Here is a 19,449-nt window from a genome sequence, read left to right as displayed (position 1 = left end):
TATGGTTTGCTATAAATGCAAACAAATTGGCAGCTCATTTAACTGTTCATTAAGAGTTCCACCGTGCTGTGGGAGTGAAATGATAAATCAGTTGAGTACTCTTTTAGAGAGATCCCAGAGATCACCTGTCAATAAAATAGTGTGGGCATAATGACACAGACTGTGACATTACATAGTCACCGCCCACATAAAGAGTTAACAAGTCATTTTATTAATTAGTGGCTGAGTAATTAGTAAAAAAAAAAAACAACAACTATCTGGATATCCGGTAGCTGATGTTTCCTGGAGGCTATCACCGCTCATGCTCTTCTGTTTAGTCCAAACTTGTCACTTCCTGTGTGGGAGGAGTCACCAGGCAGAAAACTAGCAATGTGGGTGCAGTACTTACAGTAGACAGTGAGGTTGAAGGGTGCACTCATATCTTTCTCCAGCTTGTTAGCAGCTGTGCAGTAGATAGGACCGACCAGATCTGACCTGAGTACACCTGTGATGGTCAGTGTGCTGGACAGTTCCTCCTGTGATACAAACCAAAGGAGGAACTACATCAGTTACTGCATACTTTACGTTAAAAGCACCCAACGAAGTTTTCTGGTAAACCTACACAGTTTATATTCAGTGAACAGCACACAGAGTTTTAAAAATGAGATTTTAAAAAAACTGACATTTTTAATTGTGAGCCGTTTGCCGTCGTCCATGATGTGGGCGGTGCCATTAGTCCAGGTGAATGTGAGGAAGGAGCCTTTAGCGGAGCAGTTCAGGACCACGGTGCTGTTGTGTTCGATCGCCTCGGGCATGTTGGGCACGATGACTACTTCAGACACGGGCTCTGCACAGAGACACAGGGAGGTTGTTGGAAATGAGGAAAAGGTTGTAACAGTTGTATGAATAGAATTGAATGTGGGAGAAAAAAAACATGACTGAGACCAAAGGAGAGGAGATTGTGGCTCTTCCATAGGCATGAAGCTCAATGAATAAATGATGTAAAAAAATAGCATTGGAGGCTTTTTATTTATTGGTTTTTCTAATTTTCCCTTTATTTAAAAGTATATTTTGCTGTATACATTTTCAAAAGCATCAATTCCATCAGTAGAAGAACATGTCAAGAGTCGTTGGAGTAGGTTCCACTTTGCCGTTTTTTTTCTTTTTCTGGCTCACTGTTGAGCTACTGTCAGTGAAACTTATCACTTCCTGTACAGATGTTTCACATTAAAAGTAGAAGCAAGTTAAAAACAGTGTTTTTGTTTTGTGAGAATCTGTGCAGGTTCACGTGTTGTTGTTATTGTTGTTGTTGCTATTGTTGTTGTTTTTTGTTGTTACCCGGCCTTTGTTAGCAACAGGCCTCATGTTCTCATAGACAGTGTTAGATGACTGACAGGTTTCTCTCCTCAAGTCATTAATGGTCAGGAAACTCAAAAGACAAAAGATTAACATCTGTGGGGTGAAAGTATCTGGTTCTTTGATAAAAAGTCGAAGATACAAGAAGCTTGCAGACATAAAAATTGAAGTAGAGAAGTCAAGTACGACTCCCAAGATGCATTTCAGTAAGAAATGTCCAATGGTGAGTTTCCATTAAATGCGCTGCCAAAGATTACACTTTTAGAAAACTGACTACACAATCTGCAGCTGCAATACATTCACTATATTTACTTCCCACCTGCAACAGTAGGCTCATGTGTGTTTTAGCACACGGATCCATTCACCAACCAAATTTAAAATAATCAAAACTTGTGGCCACACCATAGAACTGTAGTAAGTCTAAATGACCCAGAAGACACTGAAAACCAGTTCTTATATGAGATATTTTATTTTTGTGAACTTTGCACTAGCGCAAAATTTTCCACCATTTTGTCAGTAGCTCAGTAGAAAAAGAAAAAATAAACAAAACAGCAAAACTAAATGGATCCACAAACACCAACTAAACTGCACAATTTTGAATACAAATGGCTGTCCAGGTGTTTTACACTGTATTTTTCCATTGAGATTAAAGCAAGTGAAGTTAGTTTTGATGATGAAATCTCATAACAAAGTGAATGGTGGCATGATTAATTGTGAGGGTGGAGGATATAACAACCTGCCTGACGGACTGAGACTGGTTTGTCTTCACACAATGCTAATTGTGCTCTGATATGAACATTTGAATGAGGTGAGTGAAGGCGGCAGATAAATTACAGCGACTAGACCTGCTGGACTCGTTCTCAATAATCCTGGAGCTCCGACTCTAAATGAGCAGTGTGTTTAATGATGATTAGGCAACAGTGTGTGTGTGTGTGTGTGTGTGTGTGTGTGTGTGTGTGTGTGGGAAGAATGTGAAGGAGCGGTAACCAGTTCTGACAGCTCACACAGTTGTTACTTTGTGGAAGTTTTCTAAGATCTGACTGTGAACCTGCAGGAACATCAAGGATCCACTCTGATGCAACAGGAACAAACAGACATGGAGACACTGGTGGTTTCGCTCTGAGTGTTCGCCAAATGTAGTTTTACTGGTCGATCCCTGAGTGGGAATGAATCCACTCCGCTGCCAACCATCCCTTGATAAATAAAGATTCAAACTGACATCATGTAGTTGACACAAGCCAGACTGGAGACGTTTACCTTGTCGAAGATGACTGTGGCTTTTTCAATAAACTGACTGCAGCACCGAGTCAACAGGCTGAGATATTTACTCCAGCAATTAGCCAATTAATCAATGCACTTGTTTTAAAAATCAATTATTTTTCTGACACAGTTCCAGCTTCTTAGATGTCAGGATCTGATGGGCTGATGGGCATTTTTCACTGTTTTCTCAAAAACTTCCACCATTTTATAGATCGATCAATTATTATATTTGCGCAACCAAACTGAAAGATCCATCAGTGATCGCAAGAATGATCAGTTGCAGCCCTGTAACACTGTAAAAAGCAGTTTCCATTATTCAGGTCACTCGGCGTAAAGCTGCATCTTGGAGTTCGAGAAGCTAAAGTGAACAGATTAGGCCAACAGCTGCCTGTGTGTCTGAGGGTATTAAAGAGAACACAAAACACCCTTAACTGAACCTAAAGGCAAACACACACACACTGGCAATCTCTCAACCAGGAAAAAAAAAAACAAGTCAAGAGCCACGCCCTCATGCCGCACAGTGTAACAGTGCTGCTGATGGCTGCTGTGTTTGCTGTTGAATAAGGTCACAACCTCTCAAACAGGGAACATCTATTCATTGAAATGAAACCCTGGACAAATGGCTGTTGTTACTGGAGGAACTGCTGTACAGTGATTTCACAACAGCAGCTCGGGAGTGTTAATACTCTACATGGCCAACGGAGCAGATAACAAGGGATTATAATTTCGACACCAGGAAAAGGAGCATCTCTCTTTCCTCCGCCAAGGAATATAGTCCTCGCTCTGTGAGGTTGCTAAGCGACGCATAAATGCTCACTTAATATTGTTTTATGTGGCGCAGGGATATTTGCACTCCATGGCACTACACCGGTAACAGGTGTGGCTTTTTCGCCTCCCAGCTGCACCAAACCGCCTTAGAAATTGAACAATTTAGCAGTCGTACATGTAATAGTTTCAGAGAGGCGTTATGAGACCAAAACAAGAATCAAAACAGCTTTTTTCTGGATTTCTAGGTGCCACTGATCAATTCGCCCCATAAAGCATCTTACTTTAACACGTTGACAACTTAAAAACGACCTAACCCTGTCTCAAAGCAATTTTGATTCACAGACACGTTGCAAACACCAGAATCTAAAATTGAAACAACTTTATGAATCATTATGAGGCACTTCTGAACTCGGCACAGATGTAACGCAAAACCATAGCTACTCATTTGGGGGGGGGGGGGTCCTGCAAAATCCTACACCTTTTTAAGGCAGCATCACAGGTGAATGACTCACTCAGAACTCGGAGCTGAATCTCTGCGGTCCTGGTGGTACTGTCGTCTGACAGTATGCTGATGCTATAATCCCCGCTGTCCTCCGACTTCAGTGACGTCATGGTCAAGTCGCCGGTGGTCGCGTTAATGGACGCTCTTCCTTCATAAGGCTCTCCCACTTTGGTCCCTTTTGGACCCAAGGTGGCGACATTAATCTGCTCACTCCCGTCGTTGTAATTCCAGGTTATAAAGACATACTGTGGCTTGTCAAGCAGGGTTTTCAAAGTCACATTTCTCCCCACAACTGCGTCCACCGGACCCTCTGGCAGAATGTCCTGCCCCGCACAGCATCCTGAGGGACAGACAGGTGAAGGACAAGTTAGACCTGGGCTGGAGGGAGCTGGACAGATCAAGAACTTTGGGGGAAACAATTTGATAAGAATGATACAGCACTATAAAAGTCATTCAGTAGCCTCAATCCATTTCCTCTTTAAAGAGAAACTTTTCTTTACTCTGTTATAATTATCATTTTATATAATTTCAGCAGTAATTCAAACAGGCTACACCCAGGGAGCCACATTTTCCATGTACAAGCAACAGTAAAAACCCAAAAAACCAAAAAACCAAAAAAAAATAAAATAAAATACAAATAAAAAACATTATATAAATCACAGCTCGGTCTGCAATTAAGTGTGTTTCCTACCGATTAAAGAGAGCAGAAACAGAAAGGTGAGCGTATCCATCCCGGGCGGTTCAAGTCTTCACAGCAGAGGCAGAGTAAGAAATGCGGCAGTAGTACCTGCTGCTTTTAGAGGGACACACCCAGACAAGGTGGACACACACACTCCCCCTATCTGTCTGTCTCTCTCGCGCTCTCTCTCTACGCGCTCTCTCTCTCTCTCTCTCTCTCTCTCTCACACACACACACGCACGCACAACCACACATACACGCACACACACACACACACGCACACTCATCATGAATCATTTGTATTCATGTAGGTCATGGTGGAGTTTATATTTAACACAATCCGTCATTCACAAATTTCAACAAGTGTAAATGTAGGCTACATTACAGGAAATACATTGCAGGAAAAAAAAATACACATCTTAAAATCCCTTGTTTAATTTTGTCCTGTATTTTCTCTGAGAAAAACATCTTCCATAAACACATGGACGTATTATGAGACAATGGGCCCCTGCATGGGAACAGACATATAAAAGACCCCCTGCCCTCTTATAAAGAGCATAAAAGTTATTTTTTATCAAAAACATTCATTATTAATGGGTAAATACAGATTTAAAAGATACTCAAGGGAGTAGTGTATGAAGTTCTGGGTTTTTTGTGGAAATGTTTTTTGAACCCGGAATCCTCTGGTTTGCAGCTGTAGTTCAGTGAGACACTGCTGCCACCTCGTGGACATCTGGGGAAGTCATCTAGCTAATTTGTGAGTTTTAATTCAAGCGTTTGTAGAACATTAAACAATAAAACTCTTCATATGGGAAGAATTCAGACAGGACCTGTACATATAGGCTTCAGTGAATGAATAGGAACTCTGTGGCATTTATATGTGATACTGTCAATCAAATAAATATAGGTCTAAAGATATATGTTTCTATAACCACCAGTCAGCTGACAAAATAGGTAAAAGCTTGATTGATTTGTCTCTTATTAGCTCATTAGCTCATTTTATTTATCACATCATATATTATCAATATTTCCAATTTTCCTGTTTCAGGGGGTCCATAGTGAGGAATGGACTCATAAAGTATAACATAAATAACTTAATTATAACTTAATTATAATCTTTAAAATAACAAAAGATGAGTCTGGGAGAAAAGTTCACATTAGACTAGAGATACTTAGAGATTCACAGATGACAATTGTGGTTATAAAAACAATATAAAACATGTCATTTCAGCTCGTTTCAACCAGTTTATTTAGCAAAAAAAACAAAAAAAAACAAAGTCCCATTAGTGAAAGTCAGCTCATCAACGTTCAGAATTTTGGCACCTGAAGGATCTTCTGTGCTTTTCACTGCTCAGTAAAGATCCGAGGGTGTGTTCAGCACAAGTGGGCCACTTCTGCACAAAGTTTATTTCCTGTAATCATTTTTAACCAGTGTATTTGATACTTGTTAACTGTGCAAATCAATAAAATAAAATAGATATAACGACTAAAATTAATGACAAAAAAATCAGCAATAATACATTATTGTTATATAATTTTATTATCTTAGCTAGATTAAACCTGAGAAAAACCTTAAAGAAAACTTTGCCTGTTTAAATTTTGTTCATACCTAGACACTAGTGTGAGAAAAGAGGGGTGTTGTAAGGGTCTGTGGAAGTGAATAGTAATACTGATTCCAGACAGACAGGAAGGCAGCGTCTACATAAATCTGATAAACGCGACATGAAAGCAGAAAAAAAAAAAAAAAAACATTATCGCTACACATTTTCTTTGTGTTGCTTTTTTAAAGACTTTTATTTTCTTATTTGGAGTTTTGTTTTCTTGTTCTTTTCTTGTTTCTCCAGAAATTACTGCTACTAAAAAACAACTTCACATGTTGGACATTGAACAATTATTGTGTAGATTCTATAATGAGTAAGAAAAATACTTGGATGAAAATACATTTCTAAGACATCAAGCTCACAACTCACCCTCAGCAGCCTGGCAGCATCTATTCTCGTCTGCCGATTGTGTTATAAAACTATAATAAAAAACACACAATATTACACACTATGCAAAATTTAAAAAGTGAAAGTGAACCCGGCTGGGACGCACTGTGTTGTGAGTATTTGCAGTGCGTTTGTGTTTTTGGTTTTGATGTGAATATTTACGGCACTTGTTGTCAAATTGATGAAGATGTTTTCTGATGTTGTTGGTGTTTTGTCTATTTGCATGCGTTTTTTCTTAAGTTGCAGTGCGTTGAGCTCCCACCGTAGGATTGTTTACATTCACCATTGCTTCTTAGCAGCCTTCTTCTTCACGGCCTCTGCAAACGCATTGCTAAGCTTCCTTTTATGTTGCCACCACCAACTGTCAATAGGTGGAAGGGCATGGCACCAGTGGTAGGAAAGTGTATTGTGGTAAATGTGCGTCACCGTGCACATTTTTATACAAACCTCCCCAGGATACCTTACAGAGTCAAATAAGCGGAAAGTGGGGACGTGGTTTCCGACCTGTGACGGATAGCGTGTGAGATAGAGTAGAAACTGATGCGGTCAGAGGGACATCATGTATGTAAGATATCTCTCTCTCTCTCCCTCTCTCTCTCTCTCTCTCTCTCTCTCTCTACAGAGTACATCCTCCAGAGTGATCACAGTCGAACCAACACTTCTCTAAAACCATTTCAACACGAACTGAACACGAGAGCCTTCATGAAGGAGGATTTAGTTTCTGCTGGGTGTTTCTCATAAACTGACAACTGAGTGTTTTTCTTTAATGTAAACTTTTAATCTGCAAAGTAGAGCCATGAATGTTATATGAATGTACTGCATTAGCTTTAACTGTATTTTTATGCTAATACTTGTGTACTTTAACACAAGTAAAATTTGAATGCATGACTCTTCCATCAATGAGTGTACCGTGGGTGTGCAACAGTATTAAGACTTTGTACAGTACATTTACACATGTAAGACAAACAGTAAAGTGAGGGGTGTTTTAGTCTTTTGAATGAGTGCGTGGTTAAATGTGGGAGTGGAGGGACGACAGCTCAAGGTTAGACAGGTAGCAAAATGAAACTTCTAGGCCAACATATGCCTGGGTCCTTGGCCCGCGTCTGGCCCATATACTTCCACATCTGGGCAGACTCCGGCTGTTATTCTCCGGTATTGACTGACATCCGGAAGATTTTCTGTGTGTGCGCCAGAATTGGTCCAGATGTGGAAGTGGCATCTGACAATCATGCTGTATACGGGCGAGATCCGGGCCATGGAACCAAGTGCAGACTGAGCCAAAAGAAAACAAGCATGTGGCCCAGCAACGGGCCAGATTTGGTCATTTATCTTCTATATGATCTTTCTTGTCTTCTTACTCTCTGTTTATAGTAGAACTGGACAAAGTAACGCTTTTTGTCACCACTAAAGACACCGCTATCTTGTTTCAATAAACTTTATTGGAATTATCATTTGACATCTGATGTTCAGCGTGAGCTCCATGTCCTGGCCGTACGATTGATCCGTACAGCGTGTAAAGGCGCAGGAAAATGTGGACTATTACATTACCAAGCAGCTGGTGACTTTCAGTCCAACGCCTAATAATAATAATAATAAAAATAAAAAAAAATAAAAAAACATCTATTGAAACGTGTCCTTCTGTTACCTCGGGCCACTCTGGGTTTGTAGGCGTGTGGGCGCACTGTCATCATCCTCTTTTATACAGAGATCACGCTATATTGCTGTTAAGAAGACCCCTCGTTGTTATCATGTCGCCTTTGCTTGTTTACACTGAACCAAACAAAGCCGCACAAGTGTGTGATTTTAGATCATATGACACTGTTAAGGAATCAGAGGCGTGAGGTGTAACACAGCATCAATCCGGCTCTACCTCCACTGCCGGTATAAAAGGCCCCCCCCATTCTGTGTTCATACTCTTTGATACAGAGCGGCGAGGCAGAATAACGGAGCAGCATTCCCGCCGTTACCGGGTTGTGTAACAGGGGCTATGATGTGACTCTCTAGCCGCTCTCCACCTTCACCTGCTGCCGTCAACAGCACACTTATGGTTTCTGACTTGGGAATGCCAAGTGAACCTTTTGTCACAAGAGCTGCATTTGAATGGTTTCTCCTCGGTGTGGAGCGCCATGTGTGTGGTCAAATTAGCCTTTTTTGAGAATCTTTTACTACAAACTGAGCAGCTAAATGGTTTCTCCCCGGTGTGGACTCTCATGTGATTCACCAACGTGCAACGCAGACTAAAACTGGTGTTGCAGACCGAACAGGTGAACGGCTTCTCTCCCGTATGAACTCTTAAGTGTGTGGTAAGATTTGATTTTTTGGTAAATTTTTTACCACAGAATGGGCACGCAAATGTTTTTTCTCCCGTATGACATTTCATGTGGATCTGCAGATGGTCTTTATCGCCTAATCGTTCACCACATTCAGAGCAGTCAACAGATTTGTTAACTGCATTATATCCCACATGGCTTGCACTGTTTTTCAGAGCATTCAAACCTTTAAGCTGAGGTTTGATACTGTCTTCAGTCTCTGAGAAAATTGGAGTCTCATTATCTGGTTGTAAATGTCTATCTGGCTCTGATCCCCCACCAGCTTCTGTTTGCAAGTGCTCTACCTCTCTGTTCTCCTCAGTTTGGCTTTGATCAAACTGTGAGGACTGAGCTTTCCCTTCATAATCGTCATTTTCACTCTTCACAGGGAGTGAAGAAGAAGAAGAGAGCGAGAACTTGGTGTTAGCCTCCTCCAGTCCTTGAAGCTGCTTTTCCTCCTGATTGGTCCTGAGTTGGTCCTCTTCCTCTTTAATGAGTGGTGGATCTGGGTCCTCCTGGTCCAGACTGGTGCTCCACTGATCCTGCCCAGGGGTAACCTCTTTAATCACTGTGACCTTCTTCACATTTGTAGGGAACACTGGAAAAACACAAAGATATTATGTAAACATGGATATTATTTTGGAGTTTTTATACATAAGAATGCCTCTAAAACCTGCTTGTGAATTGGAAGTGGATCAAAGTTTTTTATACATAGACACACCCTGTCACATGTGTCTCAGTTATGTTATATGATTACTCTAAAGTAGTGTCAACCTGTTGCTCATTTCAAAACCATACCATAGTTTGTTGTAACAATTTACCATTATTATAATGGGAAAAGTACAGTGTCCCTGAAGCTCAATGCACTGCAACTTAAGAAAACAAATGCAAATAGACAAAATACAAGCAGATTCATCTTCATCAACTTGACAACACATGCGCTGGGAATATTCACAACACAACCAAATACACAAATACGCAAGTGTTTCCAGGGGACACTAAAAAGTGATGAACCTGACCACACTTGTTGTTCAGTGCTTTGTGACTGTTGAAGTTAAAAGCATTGAACAACAAGAGCGCATGGACATATTATAATACAGCCATGCAAGGTTCATCACTTTTTAGTGTCCCCAGGAAACACTCCCGTGATCGTCTGTGGTACTTACAGTTTGTTTCTGTATTTGGTTGTGTTGTGAGTATTTTCAGCACGCTTGTGTATTTTGGTGTTCTGAGTATTTGCAGCATGTGTTGTCAAATTGATGTATATGTTTTCTGAATTTGTCTGTGTTTTGTCTATCTGAATGTCTTTTCTTAAGTGTGTTGAGCTCTCAGGGCCGCCATAGAAAAGATTGTTTTAATGTTTTAAATGAGGAGTGAGCTCTGTGATAAAAACAACATAAAGTGTTGTACACTGATAAGAAAAATAGAGTAATATGCTGTCTAGTAGTAATAACAATAAAATGCCATAATGACATGAAAAATATTTCGTTTTCTTTTTTTTTTTTTTTACCTTGGTACTGTAGATAAAACAGGTGGATAAGTATAATACAACTCTGTGACTTACCTCCCGTGTTGTTGTGGGTCTTCACAGCCTCCTGCAGCAGCCTGCGCTGACGGCCGATCTCCTCCTCGTACTCGGCTATCGTCCTCTCAAACAGCCCGAAGATCTCCTCAGCAGCCGCCGTCAGTCTCTGGTTGACTAATGCTCTCAGCATTTGGACCTTAGACATTGTTCACACATTCACACCAACACCAGTTTGATCTCAGTCTGTCTGACAAGCAGCTACGTTGCTAAGTTACGCCCCCCGCCTCCGTTTATCTCAAGCTAGCAAGCTATGCTACTAACAAGCTAAGCTAATCAGGAGGCGTCTCAGAGATGAAACACTGAGGAGAGGTCAAACAGCATCAGACTCCTCAGCTCATCGTTCAATCCAGCTGGGAGTCAGTTCACGGTTTTAACGGGAGAAACGTCCCTCGTGACACTAAGCTTTTTCAGCGCGACATCTTGTTTAAATTGTGAATAATTGGACACTGGAAGGTAAAGTGCTTCCGTGGCCCTTCAAAATAAAACTCCAGCCTGCGCAAATATCAATTATTATGAGACTGACGAGAAAATGTTTTAATTTTGTCACGGTAATATTGAAAATTAATTATTAATTAGTATTAAAAAAACTAATGAGTGAACATGAGCGGCTCCCGGAAGTGATTGTTCAGGTGTTAGTGAATACCTCAGCTGAGATGGTACCATTAAACATCACCAGTATGTGGGTTACCTCACTCCTCTGCCTTGACTCTTGACTGTGTGAACCATGTCCAGGCTCCAGAGTCTGAAGGTCTCCATCCACCAGCGGCTGGCTGCGGCTCTGAACATCTTCGGACTTTTCGATAAAACAATAACCAAGTATGAGGAAGAGATTAAGTGATACCACAGACAACTCCTTAGTATATCCACACATTTTAGTCCAAAAATCAAAACCCCATTTGTATTTCATTTACTTTTCACCTGGACTATTTTATTTTTCTACAAACAAAACTGCATGCCATCAGATGAATTTGAGAGACACACAAAACACATTGTCCATGACCTGACATCTTTCAGTTATTTCAGACATTACCCAGTAGCTGTAACACCCGACGTTGCATCAAAATTGTATCATGAAGTGTGCTAAGGGTCAAAGACGAATAGAATGAATGTCATAACTGACTGCAGGAGCTGCAGCCACTTTTAACTTACTGCTGTGATAAGTTAACACTATCGAATTCGACACCTCTCTTCTTTCAATGAAACCCATGTGCAGATCACAACCAACAATGAACAACGAAATGTGGATTAATTCACCACTGAAAATAGTCCCCAACAAATGCACTGTATCATCCTGTGTGGTCAAAATTACAGTGAGCAGCTGTTTTTAGGAAATTGGAGCCTTTTTCTTTAGAGATTTACGTCTTCAGTAGGAACCGATGGGCTTGGAACTGAGAGACAGACGGGGTAGGGAAGTCAGAAAGATTTTAACACAGACTGATAAAGTGTTGGTCTTGGTTTGCACGTGGGATTTGTTGACAGCAAGAAAAATACAGACCATCAGACTTATCCATAAGCCATTTCATGTACGTACAATCAGTAATCCTAGGAAAACAAATGACTGAGAGGCAGTGTGAGTCATAAATTCCTGTGGACAATTATTTTATCTGAACATATAAATTACTAATTTGTACACATGAATCTTGACAAATGTTACTACCCCTGACACCTGCCAGTCTTCATTGAGATCTTGGGTTTCCTTCTTAGTCTGGAACTATTATGTTGTGTCTACTTTATTGTCTTTGCTGTCGGCAAGAAATTTAAAAAGATTGAAAAAAAAAATTAAATAACGGTATCTGCCAAATGACCAGCATTAAATCTTTTCCCATGGACAGGTGTCGCCTTTGCTATAGACTGCTGCCGCTCTCAACGACACACTTGTGCTTTTTGACACGCGACTGTCTGGTGAATCGCTTCTCGCAAACGCTGCAGCTGAATGGTTTCTCCCCGGTGTGGACCGTCATGTGGCACGTCAGGTTTCCCTTCTGCGTGAACCTCTTGCCGCAGACCGAGCAGGTGAATGGTTTCTCTCCTGTGTGAAGCCGCAAGTGGTGCACCAAAGGTCCGCTCTGCGTGAATCTTTTCCCGCAGATCGTGCAACCGAACGGTTTCTCTCCCGTGTGGCATCGGACGTGTCTCTGCAGAGTCCCCTTGTGGCCGAATCTTTTACCGCACTCGGAGCAGCTGTACGATTTCGCTCCGGTGTTACACTCCCTATCATCTGTAGGAACTACGTTACAGTGTAGAGTATTGAAATGTGCCTGGGGGTCTCTGGTCTCCATCCAATAATAATTCCTTTCTTCTATGTCTTGAGAGGTCTTGACATAATTATCTTTTCGTAAAAGTCTATCTGGAACCGAGTTTCCTGCTGGTTCTGATCCCCTACAGGCATCTCCTTGAATTTCCGGTCTCAAACGCTCCCCCTCTCTGTTCCTCTCAGGCTGGCTTTGATGAAGCTGCGAAGACTGAGCTTTCTCTTCATCATCATCATCATCATCTTCACTCTTCACAGGGACAGGAGTGAATGTGAACTTGGTGATATCAGCCTCCTCCAGTCCTTGAAGCTGCTCTCCCTCCTGACTGGTCCAGAGTTCCTCCTGTTCCTCTTTGATGTGTGGGGGCTCTGGGTCCTCCTGGTCCTCCTGGTCCAGACTGGAGCTCCACTCCTGCTGCTTCTGCTGCTGCTCAGAGGAAACCTCTGCTTGACTCACCAACAGCTGCTGGACCTCTGCATGACATCCTGAGATACAGACAAACACAAAATTTACGTTGACCCAACATTAAATATTATAATTTATGTTACTGAGAACAGTGATGAACTTGAGGATATTTCATTCATTCAAGAAAATGATTTGAAACCTACATATCTCTTAATATTTGGCGTTATGGAGCACGTTCTTGGAGGTTCTCTATCAATAATTTTGACCCTTTAATTCCCTGTTAATGATAAAAAAAAAAAACATGACTTCTTCTCTTATATTTCTGTTTTCATTTTATCTTAACAGACAGTTGCCATGATACTGGAGGGAGGGAGGAGCGACAGATCTTTCATTTTATTTCCCACAATAATTGTTTCCAGTCTTTTATTTACTTTGTTAGCATGAGGGACAATGAGAAGGTCTCTCTTCTCTCATCTGAAGGTGTTTCTGTTATTTACCTGTCCTCACTGATATAAATAGAGTAAACAACACAATAGAAACACCTGTCAACATAAAACACAAAACAATACAGCCACACAACTGCAGCCTCCAACATGATCACAGAGATGAATCATCACCGCTCTAAAACTGTTTCCACCATTGCTTTTAGCTAGGTGACCCTGACTAATTCCTGGACACTGTACACGATTGATTGATTGATTTGTTTAGTTGTTAAGTTTATACATACTTATTTCTAGACTCTCACTTGTTGTCTTCAATTATTTATTTTTATCATTTGTTAGTAGGCTCAGTTTTCAGTTGCAGTTTGATTCGGTTTAGGCACCAAAACTACCTGGTTAAGTTTAGGGAAAGATCATGGTTTGGGTTGATGATTATTTGGATTATAATGCTGCTCTCTCCCTCTTTCTCCCTCAACCAAGCCCGTCAAGGCAGATGGCCGCCCTCCATGAGCCTTGCTCTGTACAAGGAGTTGTTTCTTGCCACTGTCACGAAGTGCTGCTGATGGTGGGAATGTTGTGTGTCTGTAAATAATATTATAAAGAACACAGTCTACACCTGCTCTGTGTGATTCAGCTCTTTATACATAAAACTGACTTGACTTCTTCTTTAGAGAGCCCTTCTGCCAGAGCTTCTCCCACTTTGAGGCGGACAGCCTAAAACACCTGGGTGCTGGTCTCTGCAGTGCAATTTGCACCCAGGTGTAAACAGCCAATGTGGCTCCTTACACCTGGGTGCAGCATTTTTTTTTTTTTTTTGTCTAACACCACCTGGGTGGAATCTGCCTTTAGTTAACCCATCAGGTTTGGTGGTACACCACACACATGCTCACTTATTACTGACATGACCACTGCAACATTATTAGATTATTCCGGTTTATTTCAACTTGCTGTATTTCCCGTGCAGGGTGCAGGGTGCAGGGTGCAGGGTTAGGTCAGCCGGCCAGCTGCCCCGGATGTAGATCAACATGCTGTCTGTTAGAGTCGGCAATGATCCGTGTTTACCTCAGTCAGACTCAAGAGACAAGAGTTTGAAACGATTCATGTAAAAGTCACGGTGATTTGGAAAACTCATCGTCTCCTTGAATCTCAACAACGGAGTCGGCGACAACAACCCAGAGAGCGACAGCAGCCACGTTTGTGGCAAAATACACCAGGCTGGAATAAAGCGGGAATTATCCTTTCACTAAAAAAACACAAACAAACACGTTTCCAGTAGTGTAGAGCAAACGCACCTTTTTTCTGCGCTGTGATCTCAGGTTTGAAAGCCACATCCAGCAGCTTCTGGTGGCGGTTCATCTCCTCCTCATACTCGATCAATGTTTGGTCTAAAAGTCCGAAGATCTCCTCCACAGCGGCGGTCAGCCGCTGGTGGATGGAGACCTTCAGACTCTGGAGTCTGGACATGGTTCACAGAGTCACGGCGGAGGAGGGAGGTCAGCTCTATGATGACGGCGTGTCTGTCGTTAGATCCAGCCGCTGCCACTGCCAAGTTCACTTTAATGTGAACAATCACTTCCGGGGAGAGTTTACAAAATAAAAGTCATCAATGGTCCTTCCGTTGTACTGGTACCGCTTTAACTCCCGTATTTATTATTAATTTTACACACACACACACACACACACACACACACACACACGTATATACAGTATATATATATATAATTGAAGTGAGTTGTGTAATATTATATTGCCATTCATTCTGTCTATATACTGGCATCCAGTTATGGATACTTAAAAGATTTAACAGCCATAATAGTGTTCTTATTTATTTAACTAATGATGATGTATGCTTATAAAAATGTGCGTTTAATAATAATAATGAAATGAAACTAATGAAACATTATGTTAAAACAATTGCCATCAGTATGTGATTTTGGGTATCTATTTTCGATAAATCCCTACAGGAGATGGGCAGGTTTTGATGGCGGTATAATATACAATTCTACTAAATCAAATAAAAGTAATAAAGAAACTTAAAAATCCGACATTAATGGGTTAATCCCTCTTTGCATAAACCTCGAGGTCTCTCAGTGAATTTAAACGTACTGTACTTACTGAATTTACCACTAGATGGCAGCACATTAACACAGATCAAACCAGTAGTTTGGTCCAGTGGGTTCATTACTAAAGTCTCCCTCCTACAGTACATGGATAACTGAGAAACTATTTTGAAGATGGCTTGTTAACCTTGAGTTTATAGCAACAGAAATAGAATAAATTTGGCATTAGACTATATTTTTCTTCTTTTCATTTCTTCTTTTCGCCTCTCAACACTCCCTGACTTCCCTTCCCTGTGGCTCTCAGTCTGAGCCCCCTGGCTAAATACTAAAAATTAAAAATGTACATGATTTCATCTTTAAAATGGGTCAGTGAGCATATTTATTGTAAATTGAGAGAGTTCTGATTTGAAAATACACATCTTTTATGCAGTAAAATCATTTAGTCCCTATCAATGACTTTCTCATTTATAAACAACAAATTTATGCAGCGCGTCATCAAAGTCTCTCATCAGCTGTTTGTTAAATCCTGCTAATTCAACGTTAATAAGTTTGTAAATGTACTAACGTGGTGATTACACTTGTGCCAGAAAATATTTCAGTCATAATACACAGAGGTCTGTAGAAGATGCAGATTCATGGTCAGCGATGGGAAACAAAGTGTAGAGCAGGAACAAGGGTCCAATTACACAGGTTTCTGTTTATGGTAATCTAATCATGTTATTTACAGTATTATGAAGGATACATAAAGCAGGTATGTTGGGGTTGGGGTTTAAAATACTGAATGACAGCTACAAGATATTCATATATTGGCTTATGATAATATTAGTGTTAAAAATAATTTGTTAACTGACATTAAACACATGTGCAACAAGTTTAAAACTGTTCATGAATGTATTTAAAATGGCTGGACAATAAGGATTATATATAATTACAGCTGTCACTATATTAACTGATTATGCACCAGATTTGAATCATTCATAAAGGAGTGATAGTTGTTAAACAACACATACACACTACGTACAACATGTCCTCAGATCTCCTCACTGCTACATCACTGTATAGTGTATAGTGTGGTATATGTTATTGGGTGTTTAGGTGCTTCTTATGAACGCTAAATGAGGGGATACCATACCATAGACTTCAATAGTGCTGTTTGCTTCTAGTGATGCTGACGTGTTCAGTATTTTAGGACAATAAAGCCACTTTGATCACGTGAAGTTATTTTCAGTGTATTTCATCATAAAAGAGATCCATGTCTGCTTTCTCGCTGCTGATGTCTTAAACGTAACAGCCAATCCTTGATATCCAGATTGACTCATCTCATATATTTATCAGGTCACAGGCACATTGAAGTCGCTTATTCATGATGTCACAATGAACTGATAGGATAAAATGATCCTCTGTCAGATATTCAGGAACTCATTTCATACTATCAATATAAGTTCTGGTGTTCTCCAAGGCTCTGTCCTGTGTCCTCTGTTGTTCAGACTTTAAATGCTGCTGTTGATTAATAGTAGTTAATGTGTATTTGACTTTTTACATGTATGCAGAAGATACATAACTATGTTTTGACATTGCATTTGAATGTCAAACAGATAGAATAGATTTTGTTGTGATGTTAATGTTCTGAATGGGCTTCTTCACTGGAAGTGTTCACTTCATTTGAGGAAACTTTCAAGTTGTTGATGTGGGAGGTGAACTGTTTGATGTTCAGGAGGAAAACCGCTGGAGAAACTATGAACATCAACAACGATGTGTGTGTGTGTGTGTGTGGGTGTGTGCGTGTGTGTGTGTGTGTCCTCAGTGAACTGTATCAGTCTCTGCTGTAGCCTCGAGCTGCAACAGATGGTTCAGTTTCTGTTCATTTTGACTGAGGGAGGTTTTTGTATGATGCTTTTTCACTGTGTGAACACAGCTTTGCTGTTCAACCACTGATGACTGTGACAGTAGTAAACTCCTGAATCTTCAGCCTGGACTCCACTGATGATCAGAGTGAAGTCAACTCCATTCCCTGCTCCACTTCCACTGAATCTGGAGGAGATTCCTGAAAATCTGTCTGATGTTAGGTACATCAGATGTTTAGGAGCTTCTCCAGGTTTCTGATGGTACCAGGACAGGGAAGTATTGTGAACCAGAGTAATGAACTAATTTTAGACTGGCCTTACAGTCAACAGAGACAGTTTGACCAAGCTGCACTGATTTGGCTGCTGACTGAGTCAAGGCAAGATTTTGTCCAACAGACCCTGAGGAGAGAGAAGAAACACTGGACATGAGATGGTGAGGTGAAACTCAGCTACACTCCAAATGATTTTCACATGACAGAAAAATGATGTTCCTCACCCTGAGTGAAGCAGAGGAGAGTCCAGATGAGGACGGAGACCAAAGTCATGTTTCTGATGAGGAGGATTTCTGTGTCTTCTGTTGTCATGAAGGACAGCTGTCAGTCATCCAGTCTTCAACTCTCAGGACTATAAACTCTCCCAGAGCACTGGAGCATGGTGCTGCTGATGCAAAGTGGCTCTCTATGGAAATGCTCTGACTGACTCCAACAGGGACTTGGATCACTCTGATCATGCTGTTTCTCAATGGATCAATCAATTGATCAGAGTATTGATTAGAAATATATCACTGATCATCTTTATGTGAATTTCAATTAATGACTGCAAATAAATTTCTTGTAAAACCTCCTTTCATCTGTTTTCATTTGATGCTAGAAGGATCAACTTTAGTTTGAGAAACATTAAAAATATATATATTTAAGAAAGGGAATTATTTTGAAAAATATTTTCAATTATTAGATTTAAATTTTTTGAAAAACAGGAAGTGATTTATTTGAGTTTGTTGGTAGACACACCAATCAGGTTTAAGCACTATAAAAATGCAGCATGTGACTTCACCTGTCTTCAACCAAAATGGAAGGAGTCAGAAGAAGAAGAGTGAGGGTGAGAGGGGGAATCCACGGCGGAGGAGAAGGAGGTAGAGGAAGAGGAAGAGGCGGAGGCCGTGCCAGAGGTAGAGGCAGAGGTGGAGGTAGAGGAAGAGGAGGACCTGAAGCAGGAAGAGAACGCACTCAAAGAAGAAGAAAAAATCTATTAAATGAAATTCGTGCAACAGTAGTTGACCATGTTGTGAACCACGGATTGACGCTGAGGGCGGCTGGACTAAGAGTTAACCCAAATCTTAGCAGATACACAGTGGCATCTGTCATTAGGACATTTCGACAAGAAAATAGAGTTAAAAAAAAATCTGTCTACAGTTACAGTAATCAGCTGCTTATTGTACACACCATATCAGCACTTTTGATACCACTTCCTGTGACATTTTACAGTAGGTTACATGTATTTTTTTCTACATAGGACTGAGGGTCGAGAACGACAAGGAAGAAGGACGCCCATATTCACACAAGAACAAGAGAGAGAGAGATCATAAACATGGTTCTGGCCAATAATGCTATCAGGCTCAGAGAAATTCAAGTCAACATTATCAGTGACCATGCCATTTTCAATAATGTCCATCGGGTCTCTCTGTCAACACTGGCACGCATCCTGAAAAGACATCATGTTCAAATGAAACAACTTTATCGAGTGCCTTTTGAGCGGATGCAATATATTATCATCATGGTACAATGTGTCATTCCACCGATCTGCTCTGGTCCAGAACTGGTTTCAACACCATCCACAGTTTACATTACTATACCTTCCACCATACTCTCCGTTTCCAAACCCAGTGGAAGAGTTTTTGTCGGCATGGCGGTGGAAGGTTGACGATCTCCGGCCCCAGGCTCGGATACCCCTCATTCAGGCCATGGAGGAGGCCTGTGACCAATTTGACACCGCAGCTGTGCAAGGATGGATTCGACATTCAAG

At 40.9% G+C, this 19,449-nt stretch overlaps 2 protein-coding genes across 2 annotated transcripts in view; both read right to left on the bottom strand.

Moving 5' to 3' along the window:
• Positions 1-4,664, bottom strand: part of LOC111230643 (carcinoembryonic antigen-related cell adhesion molecule 2-like) — a 35,410-nt gene extending 30,746 nt beyond the window's left edge. Inside the window, exons 1-4 of the mRNA XM_022757433.1 lie at positions 4,557-4,664; positions 3,876-4,205; positions 663-826; positions 389-515 (exon numbers count right to left, since the gene is read on the bottom strand). Of these exons, the coding sequence (XP_022613154.1) occupies positions 389-515; positions 663-826; positions 3,876-4,205; positions 4,557-4,596 (661 nt within the window). The 5' untranslated portion in view covers positions 4,597-4,664. The remainder of the gene's footprint in view (positions 1-388; positions 516-662; positions 827-3,875; positions 4,206-4,556) is intronic.
• Positions 4,665-8,163: 3,499 nt separating this feature from the next.
• Positions 8,164-14,987, bottom strand: LOC111230645 (zinc finger protein 805-like). Its single transcript, XM_022757434.1, has 6 exons — positions 14,816-14,987; positions 13,135-13,163; positions 12,272-13,065; positions 11,115-11,219; positions 10,406-10,566; positions 8,164-9,439 (listed from the first exon to the last, which is right to left on the bottom strand). The coding sequence occupies exons 1-6, from the start codon at positions 14,985-14,987 to the stop codon at positions 8,550-8,552; spliced, it is 2,151 nt and encodes a 716-aa protein (XP_022613155.1). The 3' UTR covers positions 8,164-8,549.
• Positions 14,988-19,449: the final 4,462 nt, after the last annotated feature.

The sequence above is a fragment of the Seriola dumerili genome, unplaced genomic scaffold (genome assembly GCF_002260705.1).
Source record: "Seriola dumerili isolate Sdu_G_001 unplaced genomic scaffold, Sdu_1.0 BDQW01000276.1, whole genome shotgun sequence".
NCBI lineage: Eukaryota > Metazoa > Chordata > Actinopteri > Carangiformes > Carangidae > Seriola > Seriola dumerili.
This window is presented reverse-complemented; position numbering and strand designations above follow the sequence as displayed.

Excerpts from the sequence above, each read along its gene's own strand:
- LOC111230645 (XM_022757434.1), bottom strand. The coding sequence starts at position 14,987 with ATGTCCAGACTCCAGAGTCTGAAGGTCTCCATCCACCAGCGGCTGACC. Across the intron at positions 13,164-14,815 it reads GATCACAGCGCAGAAAAAAG|GATGTCATGCAGAGGTCCAG; the intron begins GTGCGTTTGCTC and ends TCTGTATCTCAG. Across the intron at positions 10,567-11,114 it reads AGTCAAGGCAGAGGAGTGAG|TAAGGTCCAAATGCTGAGAG; the intron begins GTAACCCACATA and ends GTGAACAATGTC.